The sequence below is a fragment of the Ruditapes philippinarum genome, unplaced genomic scaffold, assembly GCF_026571515.1.
Source record: "Ruditapes philippinarum isolate M1 unplaced genomic scaffold, ASM2657151v2 ctg1526_1_1_1_1, whole genome shotgun sequence".
In the NCBI taxonomy this organism is placed as follows: Eukaryota; Metazoa; Mollusca; class Bivalvia; order Venerida; family Veneridae; genus Ruditapes; species Ruditapes philippinarum.
The window spans coordinates 18785-46095 of NW_026863253.1; the positions used below are offsets into that span (position 1 = coordinate 18785).

General features: G+C 35.1%; 1 protein-coding gene across 1 annotated transcript in view; it reads right to left on the reverse strand.

The window, feature by feature from the left end:
- LOC132721613 (CCR4-NOT transcription complex subunit 1-like) overlaps positions 1–27311 on the reverse strand; it is a 43785-nt gene that overhangs the window by 10613 nt on the left and 5861 nt on the right. Inside the window, exons 7-31 of the mRNA XM_060705933.1 lie at positions 26813–26868; positions 26205–26328; positions 25666–25773; positions 24951–25118; positions 24186–24313; positions 23474–23606; positions 22316–22666; positions 19664–19815; positions 18653–18902; positions 18010–18193; positions 17420–17578; positions 16544–16728; positions 12463–12587; positions 11345–11534; positions 8978–9283; positions 8428–8568; positions 7525–7704; positions 6765–6992; positions 4787–4921; positions 3946–4245; positions 3447–3587; positions 2829–2984; positions 2258–2398; positions 1570–1791; positions 1044–1238 (exon numbers count right to left, since the gene is read on the reverse strand). Coding sequence (XP_060561916.1) covers positions 1044–1238; positions 1570–1791; positions 2258–2398; positions 2829–2984; positions 3447–3587; positions 3946–4245; positions 4787–4921; positions 6765–6992; positions 7525–7704; positions 8428–8568; positions 8978–9283; positions 11345–11534; positions 12463–12587; positions 16544–16728; positions 17420–17578; positions 18010–18193; positions 18653–18902; positions 19664–19815; positions 22316–22666; positions 23474–23606; positions 24186–24313; positions 24951–25118; positions 25666–25773; positions 26205–26328; positions 26813–26868 — 4458 coding nt within the window. The remainder of the gene's footprint in view (positions 1–1043; positions 1239–1569; positions 1792–2257; positions 2399–2828; positions 2985–3446; positions 3588–3945; positions 4246–4786; positions 4922–6764; positions 6993–7524; positions 7705–8427; positions 8569–8977; positions 9284–11344; positions 11535–12462; positions 12588–16543; positions 16729–17419; positions 17579–18009; positions 18194–18652; positions 18903–19663; positions 19816–22315; positions 22667–23473; positions 23607–24185; positions 24314–24950; positions 25119–25665; positions 25774–26204; positions 26329–26812; positions 26869–27311) is intronic.

Here is a 27311-nt window from a genome sequence, read left to right on the forward strand (position 1 = left end):
CTCCTTAATAGCCAGGGAGGTAACTCAAGCTAGAATATAAATAAAGGAGTAAGGTTTGCCAAAGTTATCTCCCTGACCTGAATTTGAGTATTCACTCGAAGTTCCAAATTCTAACACTCACGTGATTTTGTCACTATAGACAAAGAAGGAAAAAAACTGGTGTTAAACTGCCAATAAACACTGGTTAGGGACTACTTGTATATGCGCTGTTATGTTTTCACCCTCGATTTTATAGTTTACAAAGCATTTTAAAGCAACAAGTAAAAGCATTTTTATCAGTATTTTCAGTTCGTATAATGTTTTCTTTTCATACAATACCGAAATAATATCTCACATACACTAACGCCACATATTAGATCCGTATCAGTTAATAAATATTTTGACAAAACGGCGCCAATCCATAAGCAGCGTAATGACGTCATCCTAGGTAAACAACTCATTCATAAACAAGCCGACGTTATTTCATACAGATTAGAATGATAAATGGGGCACTGATGTAAACACAATACGACGTAAGTTTTTAATGTTGAAAACTTGATAAAATAACGTTTTTTGTTATTATTTCTTTTGTTTAATAATTTCTATATCTTAGCAACAGTAGGGTGCAACAATCGAACAGTGTTATACGAAAATCGGCACCGAAAGTTATTTCCGCTTGAAAAAATAACATAAGTGATCTTCCTTATTTTATCGTGTTAGAATCAAAATAACATCGGCCTGAGAGGTGTATATCAACTATTTGACACCGGTTTTGTCGTTTTGATGCTACAAAATCCTACGCATCAAAACTCCAAACCGATGTTAAATAGCCGATATACACCTCTCAGGCTGATGTTATTTCTTAATTATAAACTTAATACAGTTATCTCCCTTGTATATTTATAATGTAACAATATTTCTGAACAAAATCCTCATCAACATTTATTCAGAGTAAGGACAGGAGTTAGGAAACTCCAGTGAGTCACAAATAAATGAAGTTTTCTCTCTTTCAGGTATAGACAAAAGATAACAAAAACATCTCAGTAAAGTCCACATCAACTTACCTTCTGGAGTAGAGCTATAGCCGAGGCAATATCTCTGGAGCTTCTCGCCATCAAGGTTGCCTCCATCAAGCTACTGATGACAACGATCAGCGGGTTACTGGGCGGCATGTTACTAAGGTGCTGGAGATGTTGTTCAATCTCTCGAGCTATTTTCTCGTAAATTACCATTATCTCTTCCGGCGTTCCTCCGTATGACTGAAATACAACTTGTTTGGGAGTAATATAAATATGATTAAGTAAGTGAACAATAATCTTTTTCCTATTTTAGTGACTTTGTAGTTTAGATGACCCAGAATTCATAGGTTCAGGCTCTTTATGGTCATAACTGTGTTTTATTGTGATATTATTCTAGTACTGGTCAGGCCAAGAAAGCCGGATAATAAAGAGATTACTTATTGTTTAAATTGCAATATCTTGTTTCACAAAATAGCTAAAACTTAACCACGCTATATTATCTAAAATGATCTTTCAATCTGGACTGACAACCATTCATTAGTAGAAATAGGAAATATAATGAACTACATACCGGCATAGGTTTGGCAACACCGGCTGGCAGGGCCGGTTCAGACAGTGGCAGAAAGCCTGGTATATTGCGAGCAAACTCTTCATACACTGCAATCTGTTGTGGTGTCTCACCACCAACTTTGAGCCGGATTTGTTCTGGCATTCGCTCAGCCTGGTAGGTCAACACCACTGGTTCACAGTACCGGATACCCTTTTCTCGAGCTGCTTTCCTGGCATCAAAATCCTATAATAAGGATCATATGAAAATATAATATCAAAATAAATTTGATTTTAGATGTCTATTTTTGCAACAGAACAAGAAATGACAATGCAAAAGTGTTTTTTAACCCTAACATCTTACCACACTGTGTATTCCTGATAATATTAAGTACAAAACAAAATTCATAACACCCCTATGCAAATTTATTGAACATTACCTTGAAAAATGTTTCTCACCATTTCTAATATATTTTTTTGCCATTCCAAGTGATCTAAAAAAACTTTTTCAGTTGAATCAAAAAGAATAAGTACCTTACATATCATGAAGGGAAATAACCACTTTTGATCTTATACATACCATATATATATCCATATCAATATAAAAGGCCTGCTTTCATTTGAACTAATAATCTCAAACTTAAACTCATTTTACTTTAACAATTACTCTTTTTATCATACATGGTTTGATGGAAATAAGACACATAACTTACTGTGGCTAGTCTCTTGTCCATCTCTGGTATTGCCCTCTCGACAGCTGTTTTCTGGATGAAAGCCGAGGCAAGCTCTGTATTATCCTGGGCTATAACCTGTGCAGCTTGTTCTATCATATCTTTCTGTTGCTGGGTGGCTCCCTGGTTACACAACATATACATGTATAATAAGCCATATAGTCAAATACGAATACATGTACAAAGAAGACAGACTTAAAAGAAGTTCATTCCGATTTTAGCTTCAAGTCCAATCCAACAAAATGTAATACACCTACATGCATGTTATAAACATATTCAATGACATTCTGCATACAATATAAAACATGTGTCAAATATCTAGATGAATATTCTGAGTGTAGATTTAATACTAAATTTATTTAATGAGTTGAACAAAATCATATTATGACTAGAATCTTTACAAGTGAAAGCTGAATTATAGTACTTTCTTTGTATCATTAGCAGACAATCCCCAAATTTAAAGCTGGACAAATCCATTATATAAATCCCGCAACAGAATGTTTAAAATATTCATCAATTTGTAAATGACAAGATAAAGGTCTTAATGACTCACCCTAATAGTTGTCATGAAAGCATTTTTCAGGTTTGTAGATATAGCGATGTACAATGGTTCCCGGCATGTGTACAGGGCCAATCCTGATGTCATACTGCGTACCATACGATGTGCAGCAGCTCTCATTCTGTTCTCGTCGGGATCCAGCGCAAAATCCTAAAATCAAATGTACCATATTTCACTTAATTTTAAGTTTTCGTCTGTACTTTATCTTACCTCATCAACTTTGTTTAACAGAAAAATAAGATGAAAGGCCAAATTTATGGTCATGAAAATTAATATTTTACAGAGACTATACACAGAATCATATTACCATTATCTACTTATAATTTTCATATTTTCATTAGAATGTTCAAAACTGACAAATTAAAGATCCCACTGATGTTCAATTCTTTTAATGTCTGAGCCTTAGGGGAAAACCTTAACTTGTTTATGCCATTTATACACGAGCCAGGCAACCTGACTGGATATTGTTGGCTTAACAAAGTCTGTTATTACAAGCAGTTCCAAATTTAATACAGAATAAGTCTACTAATTTACACAATCATGAATGTTATACAATGTAGCTTGTTATTGGTCAAATATACGACATATAAAACTTCTGTTTCTCCACTCTACCTTTTTCATGATTTGTTCACAAGTGGTGAGTGCAATCTTGATGGATCTCTCAACAACAGGGGGAAGTAACTCTTGTACAGCTCTCTCCAGGGAAGCTCTTACATATGTCTTTAGCTGCGGCTGGGCTTGAAATACTGCAATCTGAAATCATTTTTTTTTATATAAATCATCAATTTTATAAAAGGCTCTCACTACCATACTCACTTATGAAGGACATTTTACATGTAATTAATCCCCCCCAAACATGTTTTTTATTAATAAAACAACGAATAGCAACATAAAAATTGACAATGAAAGTTTTTTCAATGAATTTCAAGTTAAATAGAAAGTCCTCCTAAATAACTGTAGCAGCAGTCTAGTAGTGCAGACTCTTCCATGGTTTGATTTCCAGCCAAGTTTTTTCTTTTCTTTCATGTACTTTTTAGTGGGACTTAAAAACACAACCATCAAGCTGTTAAAAGATATCTTAAACCCTTCAGAAACATATAAAACTTCCTACCTGGTCATTAATCACAATATGAGGTGCGAGTCCAGCTAGTGATGTCACGTTGATGTCATCAAAAGCAAACTGAGGCTGTGGAGGCAGACTTGGAGTAGATCCTGGTGTTGTTGTTGTAGTGATACTGGTTGTGGTCACAGTGGGTGTGACATTTGTCAAGGCCACGCCTCCTGTCTCTGGTTGAGGCGTGACAGTGGGCTGTACTACAGGCAGTGGGATGATCTGCTTGTTGATTGACAGCTGAGGTTCGTAAGTACTTAGTCTGGATGTGTCTTTAAGGTAGTTGCATGGCTTTAACTCCTTGAAAATAACAAGTTTACACACTGATAGGAAAAACAAATTCACTTCACCTAAATTGGTATGCTTATTTGCAAAGAAGTCAAAATTTATTTTGATATTTATATTTTATTTAAAATGGCCCACAGTTTAATTCTAGCAGCATGCAAAGATGTCTATTACAAGATAATCAGAATGATTGAACATTTGCATCTCACAACAAACGTTAACCTAACATTCCATACATATATCTTCATGCAGCATCCTTGCCAATATAGCAGTAATCCAAATATGTGCTAATTTTTGCATATGTAGTGCCATATATGAGCATGCTAGATTGACCTAGATGTTGTTTTCTTTGATCAAAGACATAAACTTTGATGAAGACAAGTACTTTAAAGTAAAGTTGCAGCAGTCAATACCAGTAAAATACGTCAGTGAAAGTAGATTCTTTTCATTATTACAAACTGACAGAAATACTAAATACCACAGTACCCCCAATGGACCACTCTACAAATTTAGTGAAAAGAATCGTGACAATCTCACAGACTGTTATCATACTTACATTTAAATCTATGTTAAGTGTTTTACAAAGCACTTCAATTTCAAACTTCAGGTTCAATTTCAGATCTGGCTCCTGATGTAATTCTGCTAGCACATTCATTATACCCATTGTCCACGGGTTAGGAGGTTTGAACACCTGAAAGTAAAAGCAAACATGAAGTAACAAAGAAATTAACAAAACTATAAATCTAACACTGGTCTTTAGCACGTTCTTACAAAAACAAATTGTATCTATTTGAAATAGTAGTAGTTAGTATAATAAAGCTTGATAATAAAGAAAACTTATTTGAATTTTAAACTATTCTCAATTCCATTGCTTTTTAATATTAATTTCATTATAAATATACTGAAAACGTGAGCTGCCAGCAGTGTACAGTCTGGCAAGAGCTGCAACAGAATAGAACCATTAATTTTCCATAAGCTTATCAATACCTTCTTCACTAAAACAGAATCCAAAGTCTCGGATGAGATTCAAACTTTTAGTGGTGAGGTAAAGTCTAAAACATTAGTCAACAAGCAATTATCCTACTATTGTAAGCAATCCATAAGTCCCCTACCGGTAAGAGCCCAAGCAACATTCTGAAGGGCCATTGGTCATTCACTTATGTTTCTATTTCAAGTGATCACAGTGAACAGTTTTTATGTACAGACAGACAGACAGACAGACAGACTGAAGTACACTCTAAAGTCATTTTTTAAACATCCCTATTATCAAAAAATAACATTTTTAAAGCAAAATTTTAAAAAAAGGAGATAACGATGTCATACATGATGTGAGTGTAACAAAGATGAAAGAACAATTAGTAATGAAGGTATGAATATTGAATGTTTATTTTGAATTTGAAGTAAATGAAAGTTAAAAGAACGAATAGGAAAATAAAAAGTTTAAGGAGGAGATAATTCTGGAAATATGGATGCTAGATTTATAAACCTTGTCATATTATTGTCATATTATTATGATGTGGGAGTTTGAAGAAAATCCTATCATAATTGAAGAAAATTACCAATTTCTCAAAATAAAGTCAAGTTCAAAAGGGGCATAATTCTGGAAATAGTCTTGCTAGAGTATTGAACACTCATAAATGTTGAGTGATAATAAGAAACATTTATATGAAGTTTGAAGTAGATACGTTCAGAAAAAAAGAAGTTATTTAAAAAAAACAATGTTTTTTTCATGAAAATTTTAAGTTCCAGGGAGGTAATTCTGATAAATTTTGTGCTAGAGTTGTAAACTTTGTCACATATGATGTGGTTGATGACTAGCAACTTATATTTAAAGTTTGAAGAAAATACCTTAAGAAATAAAGAACTTATAGTAAAAAAACTCAAAAACTAGAATCAGAAATCTTGAAATTCAGTCTATTTGTTGCCATAGCAACCAGAATTTTCAATACAGGAAGATAAGAAAAGAATGTGCATAATTTCTATACTGCCATCTACCAATATGTCAAGTTTCATAAAAATATTTTCAGTAACTTTTGCGTTATCACTGGATCCAGGTTATGTGTAAAATTTTCCATATTTTCAGTCTATTTGTTGCCATAGCAACCAGAATTTTCAGCATAGGAAAAAAAGAAAAAGACGTGCATAATCTCCATACTGCCATCTATCCATATATCAAGTTTCATGAAAATATTTTCAGTACTTTTTGGGGTATCGCGGGATCCAGGTTATGTGTAAAATTAGCCATATTTTCAGTCTATTTGTTGCCATAGCAACCAGAATTTTCAACATAGGAAGAAAAGAAAAAGATGTGCATAATCTCCATACTGCCATCTATCCAAAAATTTCATTAAAATATTTTCAGTACTTTTTGCGTTATCGCGGGATCCAGTTTTGTGGACGGACGGACTGACGGACAGAGAGACGGACGGAGGGTAAACCTAAAGTCCCCTCCGGTAAACCGGTAGGGGACTAATAAACATGTATATTTTACTTGATAAGCATTGACTTTTAGATTTGACCACTTGTTCCCTTACCTTGCTTTTAGCACATGACTCAAGCACTTTAGCCGAGAATGGTACAACATACAACAGCTCCCTAGCACCTTTATGGTAGGCCTCGTACACGAGAGATTTCACATCTATGTCAATTTGTAAAATAGGTTTGTTCTTGGCTAATGTAAGCATTCCTAGCCAATGTCCGAGGTTCTTCAATAACGTTCTGTCTGAGAAATTGGCATCACCTTTGTCACTTCTTAACAGAACCTGTAAAAATATTTGAAACTGTTGAAACACATTGCATATTATCTTTTGAGTATAATGTCTGACATGCAGTTAAAATTTTATAAACTTAATTGAATTTTTTAACTAACATAAGGAATGGAACCAGCACATTTTAGATGACCCTTTGTTTAATAATCTGAATTATATTGCAAATGAATTAAGGTGTTGGTAGATCATAGCAGTAAACTTCTTTGATTTCATCAGAGCAAATTTCAGTCAAAGTATCATTCCTGATTAGACTTTCAAGCAATTTACGAGAACTAGTTGCCTTCACTTGCAAGGTGCTGACAACTTTTGTACATGTCAGAGCAGAGGTACAGTGTGAATGTCCCTAGAAAGGATTTCATGATCAATGAAACACAATGAAAAATTACCTGCAGGGTTAAGAATCTAACCTTGTCGCCTGATTTGCAGTCCAACGCTTACATATTGAGCTAAATGGACAGTCCTTTGCACATGAAATAATCATTCAAAATCTAGTTGTATGACTAGATAAGTACAATACAACACCCACCTTAATATTTCTGAAAGTTTCAAGGATAACCATGTCTGTGATTTCTTTAATGTTCAGAGCATCTACGAAGTTAGCGTAGAGTGTGTGAAAGTTGGGCTCGATACTCGCACGCTTCATAACCAGGTACTGCGACACCCACTGCATGTGATCATCTTTTACTTCCTTCTTCAACTCTTCACACTGTGACAAAAATATTTCATAAAATTAATTCATCAGATTAAAATCACAAGTTCACACATATGGAACAGATTAATAGTCTACTCATTACCTTCAAAGGAATAGTTAAAAAAATGGTGTCTTTATAGAATTCAATTCTATACAATTTAAGGATTATCAGGCAATAATATTTCTTTATCTAAATTTCTAACAAAACATGTAACTCATTCACATTCTTAGTGCTCAATATGAAATTTTCAATAACTTTAATTTCATTTGAATCCATCAAAGTCAGACACAAGATTTCAGTCATTTTTCAGTATTTAGAGAAGATGACCCATACTTAAGATTTGAAAATTTAAGCAGTGTTTTGCTTGACATTGAAATTGTTTATGTTAGGTGTATAAAATCAGCATAACATCTAACCCCACCCCTGATGTCTGGATTATGAATATGACCCAATACTGGCTTTATAATCTGACATGACCCAATACTGCCTTTATAATCCAATATGACCCAATACTAACTATGACCCAATACTGCCTTTATAATCCAATATGACCCAATACTAACTATGACCCAATACTGGCTTTAAAATCAAATAAGACTCAATACTGGCTTTATAATCCAATATGACCCAATACTGGCTTTATAATCAGCAAAAACATCTCCCACCCCTAACATCTGGAGACATGTACAACATTTAATCATTTTAAAATTTCATACTTCAGTAAACTAGCCACTCACCTTCTGGTTCATGTTAGACATGGAGAGATTATTAAAGATGAAGAACACTTTGTCTTGTATAGATTCTGATGGTACGACCACTTCCTCTTTACTCTGACCAGCCAACAATGTGTCAATATTAGTAGCACTAGCTATCGATGGCTGAAAATAAACAACAATAATATATTATATAGCAAAGTTCTTATTCTACAGGTCTTCAAAATGTTGAAATATAGACATCACCAGAAAACTATAAGGTTGAATTCCCCAGAGTGAGAGTGTTTAAAAATTAAGTATCTGACAATGTTCTAGCTTTAATGGCAAACAAGACTTCTGTACAACTCTGCTCTTTTCACCATCTTAGTCACAGGTACAGAATAGATTACATATGTCCCTAAATTCTGACATGTAGGGTTTACATTGTCACAATAGAGAAATACTTTGCATGAATATATATAAAACTTGCACTAAAATTTAAACTCCCTTAAAAGATCTTTAATTGGAGAGGCTGAAGAATGAAAAGAAGACTGTTTGGCAGGGCTTAAAAGGACAAACAAAACACCAATTTTACCTTTGGCATGGGTTGCGTCTTAGTGGCAGTTGTTGTTGTAGAAGGTGTGGCTGTTACAGCCGTTGTCATGGTAACAGTGGTGGTCGGTGTGGATGTCATGCTCGACATAGGTGGCAGGTTTGTCAGGTTGAAGGCATCTAGGCCTGGAACCACCGAGCTGCCGGTGGTCGATGTCAGGTTGGAACCAATACCGAACATTGATTGACCACTGAGCAGGTTAAGACTGGCTGTAACAGGTGTCAGACTGCGGGTTGTTGTCTGTGCCAGATGTGGTGGTTCCTGGTTACTGGCCCCAAACTTCACAAACTGTGGAGATAAAATGTAAGTTCTTTTACACACTACATTGTAAAATGTTTACATTGGTAATTAAGTGATATATTGGACTTCAAGTCTAAGCATTGGTAATTAAATGATCTATTGGACTTCAAGTCTAAGCATTGGTAATTTAGCAATCTATTGGATGTCAAGTCTAAGCATTGGTAATTAATCTATAATAGGAGAATGCAATGAAACTAACACGATACTAAAATTTTGTATGATTCATTGTTAAATAGTAATATATTGCAGTTGCCCATTAAACTTCCAGTCAGACTGCAGGAGTAAGCTTGACCTGGGAATAGGCCTCTTGATATCGTTCCAACTGCAAATTTCCCCATTGATCCTACTCTACTTAGGTCAGAAAAAAGGTTCAACTACATTCTCACTAACAAAAGATATTGGCTGAAAACAAACAGGGTTCCCACTCTTAGATATTTTGAAAATTTAAGGACTTTTCCAGGACTTATCAAGGACCTTTTTTGATTTTTTAAGGACTTTTTAGAAGATTGAATTTCAAGCTATTCGATTTTTTTGTCCTATGAATATTTTCATGGTAATGTTTAAAACAACATTTAATAACAATATTCATAATACATGTAGTTCATGACATAAATCTAACTCTATCTAAGAAATACATTCATTGTTGATAAGTAATGAAATGTACTTTGTGACAGCAACTGTTGCAGGTTGTCTGCAATTTTCATGTTATTTTGGTGTTTTTAATGCTTCCAAGGGATCACTTTTTTTACAAGATATTCATAGTACTTTAATAAGTAACCTCACATTTGACCTCAGTCCACTTAGGTGCATAGAATGGCAAAAGCATGTCACACTGAAGGGTATATGAAAACTGCCTGCAGGTGTTTCTACATTAAAAATTTCACAACTTTCATGTTTAAATGTTGTACTCTGCTTAAGCCAGTGCTACGGGTTCTACAAAATATGGCAGCAGCACAAAATACCCAAACACACACAATTATAGCAATATTCATTTTGGTTTGTATACAATATAGATTTTAATGAGAAAATGAATTGATATTTTCCAAATAATGTGACTTAGCCAACTATTACTTTCATTCATTCCGTTGAAATTGGCAGTTCATATGTTGTAAGAAAAAAAAAGACATTTGCTTTTCTAACTGTTAGATTCATTAATGAATAGACAAATGTACTTGCAAGATATGAGATTTGTTGTCTACATTTAAATTTGAAGGGTATAATTTTGTTGTAATTTCATACAAGTTCATTCGTATTATTTTTTTTATTTAATAGTTTTCATGGACATGATGGAGTATACTGTATTTGGGTATATTTTGGTTCAAAAATGAAAATTTGGGTATGTTCGATTACATCTTAGTGAAAGTGTATATTGTATTCATGATTAAATCAGCACTTTTTTAGTATAACACATTCATTTTTAGTATATTGTGGCTAATATTTGGGTATTTCTTGCTACCCAAATATGGTGTGGCCAACTGGCTGTGCTCTGCCTTGACAATAGTTCATGTATGTAATACTATTGTTTATTTTATATTGATTTACCTTTGGCTTTTAGCATGGTTAGCAATAAGGTTAAACAAATTACCCAAGGAAACAACCAGACCTGTGAGCTTTCATGTTTCTTAGCACGGGCCAATCAAGCAAACTTGTGGTCGATTTGTGACTGTCTTATAACATTTTCCAAACAAAACCGCCATAGTAACCAGAAAATAAATGTTAAATCTCATAAATGTCAAACTTGGCCTCCCAAAACACTTGTTAATCGAAAAATCATCAACATTCAAGATGCAGAAGTCAATATACTGTGCTAAGACCGCCATTTTGTTGTTTGATTTACTTCCCCTTTACCAGACTAATTCCCGTACCTTCCCGGACTTTTTTATGTATCAACACTAATTCCCGGACTTTTCAAGGCCGGGAGCTCCTGTTTTCAAATTCACGGACATTTCCCGTTTTCCCGGACAGCGTGGGAACCCTGAACAAAAGACCAAAATGATGGCCATAACTACATAGGAAAAATCATGCAAAACAATAAGTGAAATAATGTACCTCCATTAAATGTTGTGGAAACTGTGGGAAATGTGGTATAGCAGCCAGGTGCTGGCAGTATGACGGATAATCCTTCAGTCGTGTTTTAAACCTGTCCAAGGCAGCAATACCAAAATAGTACATCTTGCTATTGTGGGGTTTCTTCAGGGCTTCAAGAACATAGCGTAAGGCAATACCCAATGCCATATACCTGTAATAAAGTGAAAACAGCTTTATAAAATCCAAACACGGCTTCCATTAAAATTTGAAAGTCAGAGACTGAAAATGTCTAATATTGGAAGTCACATTATATAGGTAAAGAAGGAAAAGTATTATATTTTGGAAGTCACAAGTCAAAATCAGTAGTCAATTACTCCTAAACTTCCACTAATAGAAGCCCTGTCTAAATGCATGAAATATAGTAACATTCAACACTGTAATGATTGGAGCAAAATCTCTTTACAACACGTCATCATTACTATCAAACATCATTATTTCCCAACAAATTCAACCTCTCCCGCGCACCACACTAAGCAACAATAAAAATCTTTGTGTCCCATAGGGTGTTGCTTTACACAGGTTGTACTGTACATGTGAAATGTAAAAAGTAAAAAAAAACTTTTTTTAATGGTTAAAGCCAAAACTGACATTTATTGGCAGATTTTTCGAGAAAGAATCCAATGTCCCCATCAGGATGGAAACATGATAGGGAGATGGGCAAGCAAATTAAAATCTACAACTTAAACCATTTGGCTGATGCGGCCTCAAAAATACTATGAAGACAATTTGTCACCTTAATGCAATAGCTGGTTAACTCCTATTAAAAGACCCCTGTTACTGCACTAAGGTGACGATTTATGTATGAGCCGCGTCATGATAAAACCAACATAATGGGTTTGCGACCAGCATGGATCCAGACTAGCCTGCACATCCACGCAGTCTGATCAGGATCCATGCTTTTTGCTTACAGACTCTATAACAAGTAGAGAAACTGATAGCGAACAGCATGGATCCTGATCAGACTGCGCGGATGCTCAGGCTGGTCTGGATCCATGCTAGTTGCAAACCCATTATGTTGGTTTTGTCGTGATGCGGATCATATGTATTTTTTTTTCTATCAAAAACACAGGGAGACTTACGTAGCTAATCCTTTTTCTATAATTCCACCGAAGAGAACAGCTGTGGTGTGCAACTCCCTGTCCGGATATTTTGGGAAGAATTGGTATTCTTCAAACAGGTTACGTAACATACACTCATACACTTCCTGGCAATGATAAATATGAAAATACTTTGAACAGTTTGAACCTAAATTAATTAATGCAATATACATGTAAGCTAAATTAATTCAATATAAGCTGAACAATTCTAGACATTGTAATCTTTACATGATATTTGTTTTGGTCTATTTTCCTAAGGTTTTGTTTATTTTAAAGCACAAATTCATACATAACATTTTTAAACCACTACACTGACAACTTGATAAAATATATCTTTATTAATTTTAGTATTGCAACAAGTAGTTATCAGCTTCATTAAAGTGGACATTATGCTCATATTTTCATTGTTACGGTAATTTGAGCTGAATTGACTAAAATATATTTTACCAAGGTAAATTCAAAACAAGATATGTTTGTAAAACATGTATGCCCCCTATCAGCAGCCAATTATTCATGTGATAAGGTAATTATGCATGACTTCTGACCCAGTGATCAAACAATTAATAAGGGTTATCAAGTATCTACTGGTCATGACCTTGACCTTTGACCCCTTGACCCAAAACTCAATAGGGGTCATCTGCTGGTCAAGACCAATCATCATACAAAGTTTGAAGTTCCTAGGCCTAAGCGTTTTTAGTTAATTGATCAGAAACCATTTTTACTTACAAGGTCAATGTGACCTTTGACCCCTTGACCCCAAAATCAATAGGGGTCATTTGCTGGTCATGACTAATCACCATGCCAAGTTTGAAGTTCCTAGGCCTAAGGGTTCTTTTATTATTGATCCGAAACCGTTTTAACATACAAGGTCAATGTGACCTTGACCTTTGACCCAAAAAATCAATAGGGGTCATCTGCTGATCATGACCAATCACTATGCCAAGTTTGAAGTTCCTAGGCCGAAGCGTTCTTTAGTTATTGATCAGAAACCGTTTTTACTTACAAGGTCAATGTGACCTTGACCTTTGACCCCTTGATCCCAAAATCGAAAGGGGTAATCTGCTGGTCATGAAAAATCACCATACCAAGTTTGAAGTTCCTAGGCCTAAGCGTTTTTAAGTTATTGATCAGAAACCGTTTTTACTTACAAGGTCGATGTGACCTTGACCTTTGACCCCTTGACCCAAAACTCAATAGGGGTCATCTGCTGGTCACCACCAATCATCATACAAAGTTTGAAGTTCCTAGGCCTAAGCGTTTTTAGTAAATTGATCGGAAACCGTTTTTACCTACAAGGTCAATGTTACATGACCTTTGACCCCTTGACCCTAAAAACAATAGGTCATCTGCTGGTCATGACCAATCACCATAGCAAGTTTGAAGTTCCTAGGCCTAAGGGTTCTTTAGTTATTGATCGGAAACTGTTTTTACCTAAGAGGTCAATGTGACCTTGACCTTTGACCCCTTGACCCCAAAATCAATAGGGGTCATCTACTGATCATGACCAATCACCATACCAAGTTTGAAGTTCCTAGGCCTAAGGGTTCTTTAGTTATTGATCGGAAACTGCTTTTACCTAAGAGGTCAATGTGACCTTGACCTTTGACCCCTTGACCCCAAAATCAATAGGGGTCATCTACTGATCATGACCAATCACCATACCAAGTTTGAAGTTCCTAGGCTTAAGGGTTCTTTAGTTATTGATCGGAAACTGTTTTTACCTAAGAGGTCAATGTGACCTTGACCTTTGACCCCTTGACCCCAAAATCAATAGGGGTCATCTACTGATCATGACCAATCACCATATCAAGTTTGAAGTCCCTAGGCCTAAGGGTTCTTTCGTTATTGATCGGAAACCGTTTTTACCTACAAGGTCAATGTGACCTTGACCTTTGACCCCTTAACCCCAAAATCAATAGGGGTCATCTACTGATCATGACCAATCACCATATCAAGTTTGAAGTCCCTAGGCCTAAGGGTTCTTTCGTTATTGATCGGAAACCGTTTTTACCTACAAGGTCAATGTGACCTTGACCTTTGACCACTTAACCCCAAAATCAATAGGGGTCATCTGCTGGTCATAACCAATCACCATACCAAGTTTGAAGTTCCTAGGCCTAAGGGTTCTTTCGTTATTGATCGGAAACTGTTTCTACCCAAGAGGTCAATGTGACCTTGACCTTTGACCCCTTGACCCCAAAATCAATTGGGGTCATCTACTGATCATGACAAATCACCATACCAAGTTTGAAGTTCCTAGGCTTTAAGGTTCTTTAGTTATTGATCGGAAACCGTTTTTGCTTACAAGGTCAATGTGACCTTGACCTTTGACCCCTTGACCCCAAAATCAATAGGGGTCATCTACTTGTCATGACCAATCACTATACCAAGTTTGAAGTTCCTAGGCCTAAGGGTTCTTTAGTTATCACTCGGAAACCATTTGGTCTACGGACCGACGGACCGACAAGTGCAAAGCAATATACCCCCTTTTCTTCGAAATGGGGGCATAATAATTGGTAATACACGTCAACACCAGGGCAAGTTCACAATATTTTTATTTACAATAAAACATATTTCAAAAGATTGACTGTGGTAATGGTGACTGACCAACAATAATTGATATTGGAAAAAATTTAGGATAAAACATAAATCTACCTAAAATATAACAAGAGCTGTCGGTAGGACAGCATTGCTAGACTATTCTAAGTGCTTGAAAGTAAAAAAAAATGCTTGATACAGTTACCTCCTCCTGTTTACAGATTGGGGTAATGATGGTGAACAAATGTGCAAAGTTTAAAAGCCATATGTCAATGAACTTTGAAAATATTTGAGGTATTACAAAATCTTTAACATAAATTCGAAAAAGGGGCATAATTCTGTCAAAATGCTTGATAGAGTTACCTCCTCCTGTCTACAAGTTGGGGTCATGATGGTGAACAAGTGTGCAAGTTTCAAAGCCATATGTCAATGGACTTGGAAAATATTTAAGGTATTACAAAAACTTTAACATAAATTCTAAGTCGAAAAAGGGGCATAATTCTGTCAAAATGCTTGAAAGAGTTACCTCCTCCTGTCTACAGGTTAGGGTCATGATGGTGAACAAGTGTGCAAAGTTTCAAAGCCATATGTCAATAGACTTTGAAAATATTCGAGGTATTACAAAAACTTTAACGTAAATTCTAAGTCGAAAAAGGGGTATAATTCTGTCAAAATGCTTGATAGAGTTACCTCCTCCTGTCTACAGGTTGGGGTCATGATGGTGAACAAGTGTGCAACGTTTCAAATCCATATGTCAATGGACTTTGAAAATATTTGAACTATTACAAAAACTTTAACGTAAATTCTAAGTCGAAAAAGGGGCATAATTCTGTCAAAATGCTTGATACAGTTACGTCCTCCTGTCTACATGTTGGGGTCATGATGGTGAACAAGTGTGCAAAGTTTCAAAGCCATATGTCAATGGACTTTGAAAATATTTGAACTATTACAAAAACTTTAACATAAGTGGTTATGCCGACGCAGACGCTCGGGTGACTGCAATAGCTCTACTTATTCTTATCGAATAGTCGAGCTAAAAAGCTCAATATTGAGAAAATTTATTTTACTGTAAACATAACTAGTGACTGATGTAATCTATTTTGTAGAATTAATCACTTTGCCAAGTTGTTTTCCAACACAACCCCTCGTCTCATTAAATTCATGTAACTTAATATCCTATTTCCAAGACAACTATGAAGTCTATGTACATATTGTTTGAGCCCTTGGCCATTTTTTTTCCACCATCATTTGTTATATTTCCCAAAGTCTAGAAAGATGTCCCTTACACAAAATCAATGACATATGTTTACCTATGAAGTTTCACTTTGACATCTATAGTTTTTCAGTTTTACTCTGAACAAAAACTAATAGTGGATATTTACAAAAGGTTATTCGCCTTAAAATTATGCAAAAGATATTTCATCCAAAGTTTTCATATTATGCTCTGTAAAACTACTCCATACACAGACAACAACAGACAGACTGACTGATTTCAGTATAAGAATATATTACATTCAAAGCTTACCTTCTCTTTCCTGTTAGCAGAATCTTTGAAGCGTTTCAACATTTCTAGCACCTCGTCAATGGACATAGTGGGGTGTGGGGGCTGGTTGTATATTCTCTGGAAATATGAATTGGCCTCGTCCTCAACCTCCTTCGTAAACTGTTGATTCATGTCTGGGAATATACTCGATAACTCTGTTGGCTGAGCTGAAATTACAAAATTAGATTAAATTTCAACTTCCACTTTTACTATTAAAGTGCATCTATTACTATTGTCTTCATAGTACACCCCAAAGATCATGCATAATTACAATTCCTACAATAAGAATAATAAGCTTTCAGAATTTATCTGTAAATGTACACTCTCTTGAAAAAATATTACAAATTCCTAATAAATAAATAAGAGCCATCATTCTTCTGTGCATAATCTGGATGACTTTATATGCCCTTACCCATGAAACATCTAAAACATAATCTGACTTTAAGATTATAAGGTTAGTGATTTGACTTTAACCATTCAGCTAGATAGCCCATTATTTTGTCCTAGTAGTAAATGAAATTGTTTAAGACATATTTAAACTTGTCAATTATCTAATCTAAAGCCATTGCAACTCTTAACCCTGTAGAAATGGTTTCCCTTTGCTGCCAGAAATACAGCAAGGTCAGTCTGCATATTCATGCAGTCTGACTAGCTCTATACTATTGGCATTTAAATCCCAGATTGTCCAAAGTACTGTTCCAAATTTAAAGTAGGACAAATCCATCCCACAAATTCAGCGTGTTAATGTCGCACCCATTTCATTATATCACCTAACTTTTACATATTTGACGAGTAAAAAAATATTATTTTACTACACAACAAATAATTTTATTGTTTGAAGCAAAAAATGTAACATACCAAGTCTGAGCCTGTCAATGCCAGGCTGCATGGGTTGCTGGGTGGACTGGGGACCTTGCTGTTTCATGACCTGTTGGGCACTGAGGCTCCCAAGGGTGTTCACGCCTGGTGCTCTAGGGGCACCCAGTGCTGACATTGATGATGATGGCATAGTCAGATCTGCAGTATCAAAATAAAGAGATGAATGAAGATTCAAATTGATAAGCTGATATAATTTACATAATCTGAGCAGTCATTTTTTGAAGATTAGTTTTAATCATACAAATACTTCTTTATATGCAAATGTATTTCAAATGATTATAGAAGGCTTAAAGCTTATCTTAACAATTTCAGTCTCTGATTCCTGGAAATAATCTGTTACAGGTGTCACATAAGGAGCTAGTAGGGCTTTAAACATCAATACCTGGATTGATAGGCAGAACCCAAAATCACACAGCTTCTTGTTCCCATCCAATATGAGGTTGCTACATGCAGCATTTCAAACCATCTTTTGTAAAATGGTTAAACTTCACTACTAGATTTTTAATGAGTTATTGTATTAGATATTTCACTTCTACTACTATTGTAAAATTTCAGCTCAAACCACTTACTCTGCAGCTGAGAGGTCAAGTTCTGTATACCACCACCAAATCCTGTGCTTGCAGGTGTCGGAAAACCTTTGGCTGGAGATCCAGGTGTTGGGTTTGTGGTGGCACCTAGACCAGCAAAACCAGTACTTGGCTGGCCTGGAACACCCCATGATTTGGGGATCCCTAGTGTGTCAGCTTGATCCAACTGAATAATACCAAAAATCAATGTAAGACCAAACAAGAAAAATAATGTAAGACCGAAAAAGAAAGTAAATGTACGACCAATAGGACAGTCATTGTAAAACCACATAAGAAAAATAATGTAAGACCATATAATTATATTTTGAAGCATATATTGAACATTTTAACTTATATTTCAAAATCCACAAAATGGTATTTTAACCAACATTAAAAATTATGCAGAAAAATTATCATTAAGTAACATTTAACTTGTTAATCTTCTTTATCTCCAACTTAACTAGTTACCTAATTTTGTTTAGAATCCATAAAGATGTACCATTTTTTTATATTAGCATATTAATTCATAAAATAGAATAAATTTATCTTTTTTATACATTAAAACTTCACATAGCATTGTATTACATGAACATTTCTTGCATCAAATTCAATAAAGGGAACTAATTCTACTATCTCCATAACATACCTGTGAAGGTGTATTTCCTAAACCAGAGCCTAGGTTTGTTTGTCCCATGTTTGGTCCGAGCCCAAGTCCAGTGTTATTACCCGCACCTATTCCTCCACCCACAGGTCCGGCTTGGCCTGGGCCTACCTGTGGACCAGGGGCTGTTGGGTTGGGAGGTTTGGGGCCTACAGGGGCTTGCCTCTGCTTCATAAGCACACTTGCACTGGCTATCATTGTTAATATCACCTCTGATAACTCCTGGCTTACATTACTGTAATACAAAATTTGACAAGATTTTAAGCTTTACCCTGCTGATGGCAACAGATTTTACCCATGCAATCAGTAATAAGATCAGCCGACGCATCAGTGCAATCTGATCAAGGTCTGCATTGTTGGCTATTCAGTCTATAAATATTTGTTGAAAGTTTTCCTTAACTCATAAATGGTTAAGTAACTTTTAACCTATAGCTCTTCAGCGCTTCTTATGTAAAATTCTTCCAAGTATAATTTCCAATAACCGTAAATTATACCATACCCAGACTATGGTATAATATTCAGTTTTGAAGATCGAAGGAGTAAGGGTTTCTGGGCGGAGCTATAGGTTAAAACAGATACACCATTGGTGCGTTGACGATTTCTGGGTTTGCGTAAATTATACCATAATCACATGACCTTTCTTATGCAACCTCACTCGACTTCATCTCGTGAGGTTTAGGCATAAGAAAGGTCACGTGATTATGGTATAATTTACGCAAACCAAGAAATCGTCAACGCAGCAATGGTATATCTATTACATGTACTGACTAAAAGATGGTCAAGTCCATGTGAAATATCAAGTGAGGCTAGGGTTAAGCAAACAACAATTCTTGAAGTTGAATACAAGGCTTATCAGATATATATAACATTTAATAAAGAAACTGCATCATTTTGCATTAAGTACTTAAAAGACATATCATGCAATAACTGGGCAACTCCTATTGCATTTAGAAGGACTTAACCAATTACTGCACAAAGGTGATAATATGGTCTTACCTTGCACAGACTTGTAGACAAGTGAGCATGGTTGCTATGGTTTCAGGAGGTAACTGTTGACTCTTTGACTGTAGATCATCCTTGGGGAACCCGCCCACTAGCTGGGGGCAGCGTCTCTTCAGGAATGTTACACATGTCTGTATAAATGGCTCCTGTAAGTATTATAATAAAATATCAATACATTTTAGATTATTTTTTTTATTTTAAAAGATTATCATCAATTCTCTTATCTCTGCATCACAAAAAATGTCAATTTGATAATAGCCTTAAGTAATGTACTGAAGATATGAAACTATTGCAATCAACAACAATCATTTTTTTACACTTCAAACAAATGCCCCACTAATAACTTGTCTATTCCACCAGTGTAGAGTCTGGCCAGCCTACACTTCCATACAGTCGGACCAAGCTTTATACTGCAGACTGCAATTAAAGCCGCCTTCAGCTTTTATTTTCTGTTGGAAAAACAATTCTGTGTTCTTTTAAACTCTAAGTATCTCAGTAATTTAATCTTGAAACAAGGGTGCCATAGTCACAAAATACGCCCGTTTACGAAAAAGCTTTAGATGGAGATGGGGGCATTATGGATAAGTGTTATCTAGCAAGCAAGTTTTTATTCTTGGCACTGTGTTGTTAAATGAACCTTAAAACAAATCAATAGGGAAGATATGCACAGAATGTGTGACCTTGACCTTGGTCGCAGGGACCTGAATTTTATGCACGGCACTCAGCCTCACAATGATGAACATTTGTGCCAAATTATATTGAAATCCCTCTATGCATGTAGAAGTTTTGCTCCAGACAAGTGTTTTTCTATGAGCTCCAACTGTGACCTTCACCTTTGACCTAGAGACTTGGTTTATGTGCAGGGCACTACGTCTCATGGTGGTGAACAATTCTATAAAAGTAACATTAAAATTCCTCCATGCATGTAGAAAATATGCTCCGGACAACATCTGGATATTTAATCATCTCCAGTGACCTTGACCTTGCAAATATTAACCTAAATTAAATGTGTAACACCTGTAGTCATGATAGTTACCATTTGTGCTACAATCCATCAATAAATGATGACTAAATGGTCCCTATAACCATCTTCAAATTTTTATCTGAACTTTGACCTCTATGTGTAACCTTGACTTTGGTCGCAGGGATCTGAATTTTGCATGCGACACTCAGCCTCACAATGGTGAACATTTGTGCCAAGTTATATTGAAAAACCCCTATGAATGTAGAAGTTTTGCTCCGGACAAGCGTTTTTCAATGAGCTCTAAGTGTGACCTTGACCTTTGACCTGGAGACCTGGATCATGCATGGAGCAATACATATCATGGTGGTGAACATTTCCATAAAGTATTATAAAAATTCTTCCATACATGTAGGAGATATGCTCCAGACAAAATCTGGATATTTCACCATCTTTAGTGACCTTGACCTTGCATATATTGACCTAAAGTACATGTGTCACAGCCGTAGTCATTATAATGACCATTTGTGTTACAATCCCTCAATAAATGATGATTAAATCGTCCCTATACACATCTTCATATTTTTATCTTTTTTTTAAACGGGCGTATAAAAAGTACATGTAATTTAATAACTAAAAAATTCTGATTTAAGATTTTATTCTAGGGAAATACATTTCATTACAATTCTTAATCTTTGAATGAGCTGAACTGATATTTACTTGAAAATTAAAATATAATTAAATTTCTATGAGAAAGTATTTACATTTGATAAGGTAATTACTGTATGATCTTTATGAACAAATACCAAGTCTACAGAACACCATAGTTATCACAGTTAAGAATCTTGACCAATGAATGAAACATGTGTAAATAAATGTTACATTCTTTAGAACATACTCAAGTCCAAGAAAGAGGATTATTTCATGCCCTTTGATTAAATTCTATTTTTAGAATTGAAAGTGAAAATAGATCAAGGGGAGTAATTGTGTAAGTCATTTATGAACAAAGTAATAACTTTGTTGTCTCCCTTTGATTAAATTCTATTTACAAAATCTGGATATTTCATCATCTTTAGTGACCTTGACCTTGTATATATTGACCTAAATTATATGTATCACAGCCATAGTCTTGATAATGAACATTTGTGTTACAATCCCTCAATAAATGATGACTAAATGGTCCATATACACATCTTCATATTTTTATCTGAACTTTGACCTCTATGTGTGACCTTGACCTTGGCCGCAAGGACCTGAATCTTGCACGCGACACTCCGCCTCACAATGGTGAACATTTGTGCCAAGTAATATTGAAATCCCTCTATACATGTGGAAGTTTTGCTCCGGACAAGCATTTTTCAATGAGCTCTAAGTGTGACCTTGACCTTTGACCTAGAGACCTGGTTCATGTGCGCGACACTGCTCCTCATAGTGGTGAACATTTATATGAAGTTTCATTAAAATCCCTCCATACATGTAGGAGATATGCTCCGGACAAAATTGGACGCCGCCCGCCCGACCGCCAGGGGCGTTCCCATAATACGTCCCGTTTTTCAAACGGGCGTATAAAAGTGCATCATATCACTGTTAAGACATCTTTGTCAATGTCACTCTTATCCAGTGGTTCTGTACAAAAGCATGTGTTTAAGTTACATCTAAAAAAAGACAAAAGCTATTTGTCTTACCCTGTGTTCTCTGATCTTATCACTCAGCCATTTATCAAGTTTCAAATATTCCCTCCTAGACGCTAGACAAGCTAAATCTATCACAAATGCAAATGGTGTGGCATTCAACAACATGGACAGTGCTTTCAAGTCTTGTGCCACGTCCAATATTCTCGACAACCGTGTCTGGTCATGTGGTTCTCCGCGCATGTACCACTCCGCCATCGAGTGCATGATGAGGGTACGTATGGTGCTCGAGTGACCTTGACAGTGCCAGGCATAGTGTAGTACAACTGCAGAGTTTGGATGATTGCCAAGAAACAGTGGCATCAAGGTTGATATCAGCTCCTGTTTCAATGTGTTCCAAGTTGGCTGTAAAGAAAAGAGTCATTTGATGTAAATATAGAACAACTTGGTATAAAAAATAATTTTTTAAACTTATTTTACATCACTTGAGATGAAAGACTGACGCACTATACTGACACCAACTTAAGTACACCTCACATGATGAAACACCAGAATGACTAAGACCACAATCCCTGAATGGAGAGGCAGACCATTCAATTATTAGGTCACACTCTACTTGAGAAATGATTGTAAAACATCCATACTGTTTTTGTTCAGCCTAAAGCTTCTTTTGTACACTTCATTTATAATTTTTCACATACATATTTTTGTGACACTCTGTAAAGCTTTGAGAAAACATAAACAAATAAACATACTGATTTTCAACAATGTAATGATAACTGAAGATATCATATACACCAACGAACATGTTATTGAATTTTCTACATTTTTTCATACAACAGATTTTCACTTTTATACCACACAAAAAAATTTCACTTTCAACATTTTTAGTTAAATCAAAGATCTGACAATATTATTTTCTCATCACATGACTTTACTTCATATATTTCCATCCAATATTTTTTCTGTCTTATAACTATTGAATATAAGTTTGTTCATTTGGATTTTCATGCAGATCCTAACACATTTTTAGTTATATTTCACTAGTCCATCCACCAGTTTATTTGCAAGTGACAGACTACTATTTCACAAGATTTCTGAGTCAGGACTGAGAGATAAATGACTATTGGACACAATGTCAGGACTTAACTGTCATGGAGAAATTTCGCCTTGCCCAATGCTAGAAATTTAAGAGGTGAAGTTAAAACCTACTGTAATTTGAAGAAGTGCAAGGACTAGCATGTCAGGACAGTTCTGTACTGGAAACTTGAACAACTCAGACACCTGTTGGTAATGGCCGACTTCAGATAACCGTAGCAACACTTCCACTAAATCCAAAGATTTCCTAAAATATCACGTAAAAGATAGCATCTTTATATCATCAAGCCTTAAATTTATAAAACCACTAACAATAACTGAAGCAATACACATTTAAAAACAAAGTTACAATAAATAACTACTAATTATAATAATTCAACATTTAAACTCCATTTAAAAGCTTTCACTTTAGTAATCACACATCAAGATAGATTAATAATGTTAATTTTGTTATGTTTTAATTTCACATCAGTATTACAGATTTTATGCTTTACAGGTAGAGGAAGACCCCAACTGTTGAACCCTGGAAAATAGCATGTATCAGCAGTTGGCAATCTCCTGGATCAGACCCTTATGTATATTTCAGTAGTAAAACTTGTACATTGTATGTAACAGATTAAAGAAAACAGAATGAACCTTTTATTTTATTCTTAGTTTACACACCAGGGCCCATTCCAGGATATAGCCCAGCAGTCAACTAAGCAAAAACCAATAACTTCCAGACACAACATATTTGAGTAATGTGAAATTAAGTCTGACATGAATAACAGTCACAAATAAGTAAACATGATAACCATTTTTGGCAAGAATTAAAGAAACGTCTCACCACACAGCAATATCCCGTTTCTCATCATCTGGTGCTGTTTTCAGTATATCTATTACAACCGCATGACATGGATAGTCGGCAAAACAGAACACATCTGCGTTACGTAATGACTGTACTATAAACGATAGCTGAAAAAAACAAACACAACTGATATAAAAATAATTGAATATATAATTTTCATTGCTTGTCCTTTCTTAACTAAATACATTAAAGCAGTATTTTCAGGATAATTGCTAAAATCTTTTTATTACTACATGTCAAAATATTCATGAACTTTTAACTCAGGCAAATGTCAAAGTTTAACAAGAAACATATTATATTACTAGTTAGTTCACATAATACAGAAGAAGTCACCAAATCTTTATCCTTCTACAGACCTCCCATCTTTCATGCAAGTCAGAAAAACTTAAAGATAATTTCTTTAAAACTATGAACATAATCATAAATATCAGTAACACTGATGGATGTCAAAATGATTCCGCTAATGTCCATTTAATCAAGCTAAAAGTATGGCCTTGATACTACGGACAGCAAAGCTCTTAATGACTACAACAAACATTAAACCAAACCCAGAGGTCAAGGTCTATTAACAATTATCTATCGAGGATCTAAGTTATTAGTCCAATACATGAAAGTGCAATGAGAAATTGTTGGTAAATGTGATTGAAGGAATGGATATTGGAAAAACAGATCTCTATATGCTCTATCCAAAAACAACATTCTAAACCATAAAAATAATTTAACAGCTTTAATTGACAATAATACCTGGCCTTCTGTGTTTTTCCACTGCCTGTAGATGTATTCTACAGGGAAGATTTCCTGTAGTCCCTGAATGAGCCCCTTCATTAACAGACGTAAACCCCGTTTATTGGCCACCATGAACTGCGGGTAGTCAAGTTCATTTACAACATCCCTCCAACTCATATGAGGTGCCTGTAACATTAACAAATGTTAAAATTATCAGCAAAGTATAGTTACTATATTCAAAATAAAGTATACTAACTATTTTATTTACAGAATCATTTCTATTTCATCCCGGAAACTAAATCAGTTTAAAAAGGTAAATTAATCTAAGCACACATGGTTAACTACTAAGGACATTGTTCTATATACTGAGTTAAACAAGAAGTCATCTCATTAATATCTGAAAATTTTGTTTTGTTTTTGTTTGTTTGTTTCATTTTACGCCTTTTCCCAAACAGTATTTCAGTCATAGGTGGGTAGTTTCCTAACCATCGTTCCTGGAGAGTTACACCAGTACAAAACTACCTTCCTCTGTGCTAAACTACCAAAGCATCTCCCTTGGACTGAACCCACGCCAGAGAGGTAACTTGATTAGAAGTCATCGACTCTAACCCCTCTACCACGGAGGCAGTAAACCAACTTCTTCCCTACTGAAACGGCAGTCAACATTTTAAGTTCATAAAAAGGGTAGACATGAACTGTTGCAACATATAGATTATTTTTGGCAGTAACTTACCAAATCTTGTACAACTTGGACAAAGTTTTCTACGTTCCACATATTGACACCAGGTTGATCCATCTTGTCCTTCATATCACCCCACCCACTACCAGGTGCAACACTTCCCTGTAAAAAACACAGACACAGGTTTGGTTGAGTTAACTGACTAGGTCTTTTATGAGAGGCCCCAAAAAGCCAAAACATCTGGTAACTTTTTTCAGACAGGAGCTTATCAACTTGCAAGCTATCTAAAACTTAATCTGCCATAGTATTAAATATGCATTTCTTAAATACACTTCTGCAGAAAAATTCAGAATATTATAGATTTCATATTTACAAATAACATTACAGGGTAAGTTTGTAAAACTTAAATTCTGTTTATCATTTCTGAAAGGGAACTAAAAAACTCTTAATTTAATGCTCATCATTTCTGAAAGGAAACTAAATAAGTCTTAATTTAGTATCAAATTAACAAAAAGTTTGTAAAGTTGATCAAAATAATTTTTTTGAAAATGACAAATTGAGATCCCACAGAGAGTCAGTCTAATATCTATTACCTGTCCTGGCTGATCTGATAGAGCGGATGGTGTTTTTGCCATCATGCCAAGGACATGAGCCACCACGCTGGGGGATATATCCCTCTGACCAAACTGTAGCAGAATGTTCCGACATTCTTCTATACTGTAAAACATATAGATTAAAGAATTTACTTGTTGAAAAATAAATTAATAGCCCTTGTCAGTAAAAGTATATTGTTAATCCACAATTCTCCTTAATCTTTAACTTGAACAAAAATATTTTTTTCAATATTTAAGGGTTTTCTTATTGGGTTTCACAAATCACACCAACAGTGTATAAGACATATTATACAGCGATTTTCCAGCTTTACTGGTGGAGAAAGACCTCAAATGCCTTTTCTGCCCCTTTTTCAAGGGGGTAACAAAGATAAATCATTGACCTTCCTTAAGATAGTTTAACTAAGTTAACTTCTTCACATAAAAAGAATCAGGCATAATGCAGGCCCCAAAGGCTAGCTTCCTCAAATGAATAAGATCTTAAGGATAGGCAAACATATTTTTGATAATATTGATTTGATTATGTAATTTTTTAAACTCCTGAAAACTCAAGATTAGGAAAAAATTATATATAAAATATTCGAACTTACGTGGACGTACAGGCAAAGCCCGACTCCAAAATCATATCCGCTAAAGAGGCATCAAGCTGTAACAAAATAAAATTGCTATTATCTTTAAATGAATAACTTTTCAATATGCCACCACACTTTTAGGCTCACTTTCTAACACTTCATATTGCTTTTCACTTTTAGTAGCCTTAACATATTGCTTCTTTTTTAAAAGAGAGTATTAAACTTAAAAGATTTCTATAGTGCTAAATGGCGGCATGGCTGAGTGGTTAATGCATCTGACTAGTAATCTAATAATTGCTAGCCACATGGGTTCAAACCCAGTCAGGGGCTAGTCGTTGTTTCCTTGAGCTAGAAACTATACACTCATTGCCCAGAGCTGGTTGGTTCCAAGGAATGGATTCAAAAGTGTGTCTATAAGCTTATAGCTTTCTACACCATCAAACTGAAATAAATTCTGTATAAACCAAATGTCCAAAAACACTTTACATAGCAATTAATTACTGCAATTAATGTGTTT